The 9,057-nt window shown below is 52.5% G+C and overlaps 4 protein-coding genes across 4 annotated transcripts; 1 reads left to right on the top strand and 3 right to left on the bottom strand.

Annotated features, from left to right (window-relative positions):
* Positions 1-114: 114 nt before the first annotated feature.
* V1518DRAFT_409599 (uncharacterized protein) lies at positions 115-1,358 on the bottom strand. Its single transcript, XM_066902406.1, has 2 exons — positions 429-1,358; positions 115-355 (listed from the first exon to the last, which is right to left on the bottom strand). The coding sequence occupies exons 1-2, from the start codon at positions 1,318-1,320 to the stop codon at positions 186-188; spliced, it is 1,062 nt and encodes a 353-aa protein (XP_066762203.1). The 5' UTR covers positions 1,321-1,358; the 3' UTR covers positions 115-185.
* Positions 1,359-1,444: 86 nt separating this feature from the next.
* Positions 1,445-4,247, bottom strand: V1518DRAFT_409595 (uncharacterized protein). The gene is made up of 5 exons (XM_066902405.1): positions 4,138-4,247; positions 3,878-4,077; positions 3,790-3,821; positions 3,451-3,713; positions 1,445-3,398 (listed from the first exon to the last, which is right to left on the bottom strand). The coding sequence occupies exons 1-5, from the start codon at positions 4,138-4,140 to the stop codon at positions 1,599-1,601; spliced, it is 2,298 nt and encodes a 765-aa protein (XP_066762202.1). The 5' UTR covers positions 4,141-4,247; the 3' UTR covers positions 1,445-1,598.
* Positions 4,248-4,886: 639 nt separating this feature from the next.
* Positions 4,887-5,793, bottom strand: V1518DRAFT_409591 (uncharacterized protein). Its single transcript, XM_066902404.1, has 3 exons — positions 5,341-5,793; positions 5,156-5,285; positions 4,887-5,103 (listed from the first exon to the last, which is right to left on the bottom strand). The coding sequence occupies exons 1-3, from the start codon at positions 5,733-5,735 to the stop codon at positions 4,948-4,950; spliced, it is 681 nt and encodes a 226-aa protein (XP_066762201.1). The 5' UTR covers positions 5,736-5,793; the 3' UTR covers positions 4,887-4,947.
* A 1,407-nt stretch (positions 5,794-7,200) lies between these two features.
* On the top strand, positions 7,201-8,942 carry V1518DRAFT_369248 (rab-GTPase-TBC domain-containing protein; the record flags this gene model as incomplete). The annotated part of the gene is made up of 2 exons (XM_066901264.1): positions 7,201-8,339; positions 8,393-8,942. 2 exons carry the CDS (start codon positions 7,201-7,203, stop codon positions 8,940-8,942), a joined length of 1,689 nt encoding a protein of 562 aa, XP_066762200.1.
* Between the last annotated feature and the right edge of the window lie 115 nt (positions 8,943-9,057).

Genomic DNA, 9,057 nt, shown 5'->3' with positions numbered 1-9,057 from the left:
CGCTGACGGACAGAGATCTACGCGGAGGAACTGCCGTGGCCCGTGGTGCTCCGCCCGACTGCAGGTCCCCGCGTCTGTGCTTGGCTGTTGACGATGAGCTCTTCGTCTGTCGTTATCCCACCATCGTCCACCAATTATAGGTCTGCGAATCCAGCGGCTCTTGTATCAATTTGTTATCATACTCTTCAATCCTCATCAGCGTCCATCTCAGTTCCCCCGCTGCATGTCCGCGATTCCTCCCACGCCGACGCCCACGCCAACGTCCGCGTTCCCACAACCGCCGCTGCCCACATCCACACCCACGCGCATGTCGCCAGTACCGCCGTTACGCACAATGTCCCCGTAAGTATCGTGCCTTTAGTGTGTTAGCGCTTTATGTCTGTCACAGATTCGCACATTCCCGCGCATCTTCTCGCGGCGCAACTCACCTGCGCACAGCGCAAACACGACCACGACAGTCCCGCACGCGCACACGATGCACAGCGTCCACATTGCCAGCGCGCTTGCAAACACGGCTACTGGTATTGCTGCGAACAGTGCCTGCATTGTTACAAACGCAGTCAGCGCCGGACGTGTCGTCCACAAGCGCGTGTACATCCGCAGTAGTTCCAGGCCATACGCTGCGACGGCTTCTGCCGCGATCTCGATCTGACTGATCTTGCCGCCGCCGTGTCGCGAGTCTTCTAATATACGCAGAGATGCACTTCCCAGAAGCCATTGAATGGTGGATTGCACCCATTCGTAGATTGTCTCTTGCTCTTCCAGCTCTACCAGCACGGTGCGTTGTAGTGCAGGCACTTCCTTCGTTTCCTCTCTTTCTCGCAGCTGGACAGGTGTCTCCTTGTGGCAGGCTATTTCTGTGGCGCGCTCTTGTGAAATCTTTTTCTCAAGATCAGTCGCATCGAATGTGTTCGATTGTGTTGGTGTCGTCATCCCAGAGTCCTCTGAATCGCCCACCGACGACGTCGACGAGCTCAACGTGACGCTTCCATATATAGCCTTTTCATCGTCATCGTCGTGACCCATCGTTGCGTGTTGGTCTTCCCTTTCGTTGCAGTCTATGATTTCCTTCGAAATGTCTGTCTCCAAATTCGCTTCCTCCTCGCGCGCGTCTCGTAGTTCGGTCTCTCTCATTATGGTGCTCTCGCAATGACGTGAAGTTCCAAACGCTGATTCAATGACTTCTGCAAATAAGTCTTCTGATTGCTGCTCGGTCGTCAAGGCCACCTCGTCCTGTTGTACAACGCGATCAATTGCTGATGGTTTGTCCGCGATGATCGCGTGAAGATTAATTTCACGTGCACGCGTGCTTGGTCGCATGCAAGTCGAGCGGGTTCCGTGTCGCACCAGTACAGCTACTTGCAACCTCGTAATATTCTACACCTCTCGACGCTCCACCGGATGACCCCTTGCACAGATCTACGCTTGCTTACTAAAACGCGAATTATATCGTAACTAATATACTATTTATATGCATATAGAAGCTCTTACAATCAAAACATGCCGAATATCGGCTCCTTGCTCTCACCAGCTACTCTAACCAACAACTCTTCATCATACTACATTTCTCATCCACTTGCCTATCGTGAACTACCCTCCTATGACGTGCCTGTAACCGCCAGTTTCTGGAGATGTCCCATGAATGTCTGCAGACTCACATCATCCGTCAGAACCACCGCTGATCCATTCGCGCTTCCGTAGCCCGATCCGCTCTGATGTGTGGTCGATGGGTTCAACTTTGACAGCAAGAATCGCGCCTGCGAACCACCCGCGTCGGTATCAATGAACCGCGGCAACGGGAAACGATCCACAAGCAATTCCGCCGCCTCCGCTCGCGGCGCCGCAAGCAGGTCCCGAAACGACTGGTACTCCGCCTGGTCCTGATAGCCCGCTTTGCGCCACTGCGCAATCGTCTCGCCGTGGAAAATCAAAATGTGGAAAAAGGTATCCAGCAACAAGATATGGTCTGGCTTGATGGATACAGAGTCAAGTAGCACCGGGTGCGGTGGCTGATCGAACGTGAACGATATCAGTGTCGGCTGGATCATGATAAGTGAATTTGTAACGTCCTCCCGATTCAGCACATGTCTATAGAACGCCGTCTCGTCCGGTGAGTTGTTAAACACTTGCAAGAACTGACTTCGTCGCAGATGGAACATAAACTGCGGGTACAAGCTGAAGTTCTGGGAGAGACGGAACGAGCTTGGATCGTCCTTTCGGTAGTCTGCAAACTTCTGGCACAACCGGATCAACATCCGGTCCGTCCATCTCAACACATCTGGTCCATCGTCAACTTCAGCCTTAAACACTGCGATCCGCGCCATCAGCACGGCAGCTGCCTCCTGGTCAAACGACTGCGCAATTGCGGGATCGCCGCCAGCGGTAAGATTTCGCGCAAGCGTCGTCACCCGCAAGTGGTACGTGCCCGATGCGTGCTGGTAGAACGTCAGATACTGAATCAGGCCCCGCTGCGGAACCTGCTGCTGCACTGCCGGCGTGCCCTGCGTCACGACCTCAAAGTACGTTGCGTACGAACTATTAGGCGTGATTCCGCACATCTTCCAAGCACATGTGTTGCCGATACCGATCTCCGTCTCACCAACCGATGCAGACTTCTTGTTCATCGACACCGCGTGCCCAATCAAACCAGATACTTTCAGCTCCTTAGTTGTCAACACTTCAAGTGTCGCGTTGAATCCCATTTGCAGATATCCTGTCGCATCCTTGTTGAACACTCTCTGGAAACTCTGCTTGAAAATCGAGGTCGTGAACGCATCGGTAAGAATCATGCAACCACCAGTCATGTTTGACAATGACTTCATCTCCAGCATGCCAATCTGATCGTAGCATCCGGCATAAATATCCACAATATGTCCGTTAGTTGATGCACGTTTTGCAAGTCCCTCGTAAAATTTAGTGGCCTTCTTGTAATGCTTGGCGTTATCACGCTCGATGTCGTGATGCGATCTGATCGCCTCACGCAACTCCACTCCAACAACCATGCCAGGGCCCTCCGTGGCAGGACCGCCCGCAAACAGCATCACTCGCGCGCCAGTATTCGGGAAAGAGGTCTCAAGCAAGCCGATCGCAACCGACAGCGCAACGCCCATACACCGTACCGGACGCTTGTCATTTGCAACAGGCCATGGGTCAGTCTGCAGCTGCTCCAAGATGTTGGTAAGCTGGAACTCGCACTGCTGAATCGGCAGAAGGAATCGAGCGGCGGCACCACCGTAATTGGCAGTCGGGGGACGGCCCGGAACGTTGGGCTGGGTGGGACGAAGAGATGGCGCGAGCAGTCCAAGCATCTCTTGCACCTGCTTCGCAGCGTATTCCTTGCCACCGCGAAACACATAAGACTTGTTGCACTCGGCGTATCCAAGTTCATGCACATGGGCCTATATGACTTTAGTATCTCCATTAAGGCAAGTTCAGTAAACCACAACATACCATGTTGCCGAAAGTGACAAGGCCAACCAGAGCGGTTGGGGGAAGCAGGCTCAAGCTGACAATGATCGAGTCCTTAAGTGCTTGGAGGTTCTCCTCTGTCTGGCACGTGTCCACAACAAAGACAAAGATAGGCGGAGACTGCACCGGACGGGCAAGAACATATTCAATCGTCGTGCTCTTAGGCAGAAGCTCGTGGGGAAGTGATTGCGGTGAGATATCCTTGTAGTGCGCGGGAAGCTGGTTGCGAGATAAACAAAACGGACCTAGATATTTGATAACAATCGTCAGAAACGACACATCCTTTCTGCCATCATCAAGTCATGGTTGTAGGTAGCATACAGATCCACAACTTCGCTCGAATGTCCAATTGGCTATCCATAAGTTAGGAACCGTACACAAGGGCTGAAAACAGATGTCGACACCATACCAGTAGGGATTCAACACAGCCCGGCACGGCGCTCGGCAAGTCACCGGCTCATACTGCAAGACAGGGAGATCCGGTCGCTCCTTGATCGGCGTATACAAGGCTGCAATAGGCACTACAGTGCGCGACGCCTCAAGCCTCGTAGAAGGGAATACGTTCCAGCTGAACCTGACGCCGTCAAGCTCCTCGATCTCCTCGAAATCCTGCAGCGCATAAACATGTCAATTTTAACCTCCAGATTGCATCAACCGCTTAGTACACACCATCACAAATGAAGTTCTTCTATAACGTTCGAGTCAGGCAGAAGGACGCGCTTATGCAAGCCGGTCTCTGAGGGCGGCAGATGCTGTCGGAGTGGAGAACACGGCGCCGGTTGCGAAAAGGCGTAGTCGAGAACCTCAGGGGCGGACCCTTACCCTCGACTGCTACACGCCATTTGGCTTCTTTCCGCTTCTCGAATCTCGAACATGGCACGCTTTGATACGGCAAATTGCGTAAAATGCGAATGGACTACTTTGCTACTGATCGATCGGTTCAAGTGTATAACTTGGTAAGACAGAGCCATGCTGATTCCGCGCCTCCGTGGTCGTTGATCTAGAGTTGGCTCATATGCACGTATATAAAACTGATCACCCTGCCTGGTTAAATTGTATCGGCTTATATCTACGCCGTAGACCTAGCATTTGCTTCAACATCAGTATAGATCGATTTAATTGGCATGTATTCCATCATCCATTGCGGGCAAATGTGGCTTCGCTGTATTGGACGCGCGTCACACAAGACCCACACGCTCTGACCATGACAGTATGCCGCGCTCTCTCTCCATACGCCATGAGTGTAGATGCATATGCCCAACATGACGTCTGCAGCACTATTTTGGAGACTCGTGTTTGTATAACGTGAGATACTGTGCCGCGTGAGTTTTTGGAAAAAGCCTACACGCTGCCAACGAGTAGACCCGGCGCGCAAGCTCTGTTGACACAAGACCGTATTGCGGGTTAGGGCGCACGTGCTACAACGTAACCTGAATTCATTTGTATGATACAGCCACCAAGCAGCTCTTGTGCATCCACCTATGAAACAAACTCTCCAAAGTCGTCATCATCATCATGATGTGACGCTATCGTGCTCTTGTTATCTCTCGGGCGGTGTGGTGGAGGAGGCAAAAAGGGAAGCGTGGCGTTTGCGTTAGAGCTTGCTCCATTTGTTGTCTTTGGCCTTGAGTGTTTCTACAATTGATCACAGTCAGCTGGTTCTAGCCGAGTAGATATGAGAGCATACCCTTCCACCGAGAGAAATTGTTATGGTTTCTCCGTCCTTCAAAGCGTAATCAGCTTGAGGCATTTCCGCATTACTCGACGGTACACCAGATCCAAATTTCGAGTTGTTCTCAGCTTCCGGATCTGAGTGACTATTGATCCAGTTAATCGTGCTCTTTGGCTTCTCTCTCTCAGTTCATTGCTCACCGTCGAAAATCTTGCAGTGCAATATTGAAGTCGAACGCTTCATTGCGCTCGGCAAAGCCCATCCCGAGGTATGCGTGCCTTGGTCCGTCCACTACTCGGATCACGAAGAACCGGCTTGAATCGACCACTTGCTCAACACCTCGTCCATTCGCGTTGTATGGAGCCATCGCAAACAGCTCGCCCGTGTTAACGTCCTCCAATCGCAATTCGCAATTCAGTGGCGCTGTGTCTCCTCCATCTGATCTCTCGAGCACTCGCAGCCGCCCTTTCCACAGTGGTCGCGTCACGTCCCAGTCTGTCGCGCGATAGCCTGCGGCTGCCCGCAGAGGCGGAATTTGGTACACTAACACTTCGCGTGCAAGATAGACGATGGACTCGTAGCCTTGTCCCGCCATGATCAACGTCGCGCTCCGTGATAAGCTTGCTGCGACCGTTGTTTTGCGCGCATATGGGGCGCAAGTTACCTCCGTCTAGTTGGCTTGCTTACTCTCTGCGGCTGTATTTAAGGGGTCTGTGCACATGACGTAAATCCGGATATCAGGTACGTGTGCTGCCCCTGTAGTCAGCGTACTCTGCGGTGCGTTGATACTATTGACGAGTACACCAAGCTGCTCTAGTCCTGCAACGAAGCAGCTCATCAAGTGCGCTTGCATCATGGGGGCCGTGTAGGAAAGTAGTATTATGGCTGACCGCCGCATTACGCCATCAGCAGCGGCCACAAGCCCCTTCAGCGGCCCGCAGAGTCAGCAATCTGCACGAACTTATCGCATCGGGCAATCAGCTTGGACCCTGCTCCTCCGCGCACACGGACGGCCCGTCGCGCAGCCGAACCCACTCACGAACTCAACTTTCCTTCTTCCGCGTGCCTCGACTTGCGTTGTGCATGCTTTCGGTAAACGTTCTGGGGCATTCCTTACTATTCCTGTACGTTGGGCAAGTCCTTATTAATGGGGCTGGACAGTGTGGGGGCCGTTTGTGATGACATCCCCGTGTGCTTACAATACTCGTTGTTGTTCTTCACGATGCCCCCATATGGTCGCTTTTTGGTGGTTCTGCATTACTGACTCTGAAATATGCAGTGCCGTAATGTTTATAATTAGTGCTTAACTGCTCGCCGACACCAATACCCCGCTTCGACACAACTTCATTGCGACGCTCGCCTCTCCGGAGCTACATGCCTTGCCGTGGACGCACGCCACTCTTACCACCATCGTCGTAATGTCGACCGGGCTCTACGTCCCAACATTTACCATGTCTCCCCCCTCGGCATCGACCACGTCGATTTCTCCCTCACCTGCCGCGTCCTCCCGGCGGCCGTCAGGTCTGTTACTCGCGCGCGGTGCCCCGCCTCCCGAACTTGATATTCCACCATGGCCCGGTCGCTCCAGCGGTGCTCGCATGCATCGCAAAAGTAATGCATCTTCACGGCAGCGCCCAGCAACGTCGCCTTCTCCCTCTAGACCGACTCCAGTGGTTTCTTCCGAGAATGCGGTCGGGGAGTTTACTCTCTCTTCTTCTGTTGAGATGCGAGACCATAGCAAGCGGAAGATGCATGATAAGAAAATCTGTGATTCATCGCGGCAGGCTGTACAGCCGGGGCTCTCGTCTGTCTCGTCTATGAGCGAGATTGGAAAAGCGTTGAACAAGTTGGGAGGAGGAACCCCGCCGGTCGGGGGGGCTCCTGCCACTCCAGTCACTTCCGCACGACCAGTAACTGTCGGTCCTTCCAAACTGTCGAAGTCACTGCACAGCATACTGACAACCGAAGATATGGCGTTGACAACAACAAGTCGTAGTGCTCCCGACGTTACATATTTATCTTCTACGGGATTTAAAGAGAAGTCAATGGAGGTGCTGGCCATGTACGAGGCCTCCGATTCCGACCTTTCTTCGTTGCCGCGGTCAACTGGTTCAACACTGCCGTCCAGCGCGGATTCAATTAGTCTTGCTCAGAGCAACGTTAGCGATGTGTTTATACCTTCATCCAAGGAGAAACATCCAATGTTTCTTCCTGGCAGTTTCGCGTCGGTTGCGTCGTTCTCGTCATTGGTGTATCCACAGAAAGCACCGACAGGGGTAGATGCGCGCGACAGGTACGGGTTTCGGAAACATTCACAATATGTTACACTCGACGAATACGACGAGTGGTGGAGCGGCTATGAAAAATATCTGCGACGGCGAAGGCGGAAATGGGATATTGCGCTTCAGGAGGAAGGTATATCTCTGTCGTCAGATGGGGTTCCAACGTCGTTTCCGGCGAAGTCAACCAAAATAAAACGATACGTGCGCAAAGGCATCCCAGCAGAGTGGCGCGGCGCTGCGTGGTTTCATTATTCTCACGGCGACGACTATCTAAATGCGAATCCGGGACTGTATGAGAAGCTATGGCAGCAAGGTATGACAACCCCCCCGCCCGACACTGAACTTATTGAGCGAGATTTGCATCGCACATTTCCCGACAACATCTACTTCCGCCATACTGGCCCTCAGAGTTCGCCGTCAGTGCAGCAGGACTTGCCAGAGACCCCGGGAACACCAGGATCACGGAGTTCAATCAAGTCTACCTCATCTAGTCGGAGGAGCTCCGTGACGCCAGAGACGCCAAAGGTGCAGGCATTGCGACGTGTCCTGCTAGCGTTTTCTTTGTATGTGCCAAAGACGGGATATTGCCAATCGCTGAATTTTGTGGCCGGTCTATTTTTGCTATTCATGGACGAAGAGAAGGCTTTCTGGATGCTTGTTGTATTCACTCAGAAGTACCTGCCAGGGGTGCATGAGATCAGTCTCGAAGGTGCGAATGTGGACCAAGGTGTGTTGATGATGTGCATTAAAGAGTCATTACCGGCAGTTTGGAACAAGATTACGGACGAGCATGGCCAAGACGATATCGTTGTTCGCTTGCCGCCGATTACTTTGTGTACGGCTGCGTGGTTCATGAGCGGCTTCATCGGAGTTTTACCTATTGAGAGCGTTCTCAGAGTCTGGGATTCATTTTTCTAGTGCGTCTTCTTGAGTAAGCGTCTTGCTAAGCATGTGCTAACGTTATTTTTAGTGAGGATTCAAAAGTATTTTTCCGGATTGCGCTTACCGTTTTCAAAATCGCAGAGCCTCAGATCATCAGCATGCTGGATCCCATGGAAGTGTTTCAGATTATTCAGACTGTTCCCCGGTGTTTGTTGGATGCATCGGGTCTTATGCAGGCGTGCTTCAGACGCGACAACGGATTTGGTCACATCTCGCAAGAGGAGCTTAACTCGCGTCGTATGTTTGTCGCAGACAAGCGGCGGCTGCAGAGTTCTTCCGGTGGGGCCACTGTCGTTTTGTCCCCTATGGTTCGCGGTGAACAACTGCAGCGCAAGGACTCTGTGCAGCACTCCGACGCTCCGTCACCTCCTCTGCAATCCTCGCAACAGCAGCCATCCTTGCCTTCGTTACCTCGCTCGGCACTCACGTGGTCGTCATCTTCATCACAGCCAAATGCTGCTGCGCCGATTCCAACAACTTTCCGCTCAAAATCTGATTTTAATCAGACAATGCAGTTGCTGAGAGGTGGTTCTTCGACGAATCTGCTCTCGCTCAATGCCCGCAACGATTATTTTTGAATCAGCCGTCGGGCTTTAGAGACTATGGGCCTATGACTACGATATCCGGGCCATGGTTTTGGTTAATGTATGTAGTTTTTTGGTGTTTCTGGGGTTTATGTTTGGCAATTGCACA

Source organism: Limtongia smithiae (genome assembly GCF_038497785.1).
Source record: "Limtongia smithiae strain NRRL Y-17922 unplaced genomic scaffold V1518scaffold_1, whole genome shotgun sequence".
NCBI classification, from domain to species: domain Eukaryota; kingdom Fungi; phylum Ascomycota; class Lipomycetes; order Lipomycetales; family Lipomycetaceae; genus Limtongia; species Limtongia smithiae.
Note: the sequence above shows the minus strand (reverse complement) of the source record. Positions and strands in the feature narration are given on the sequence as shown.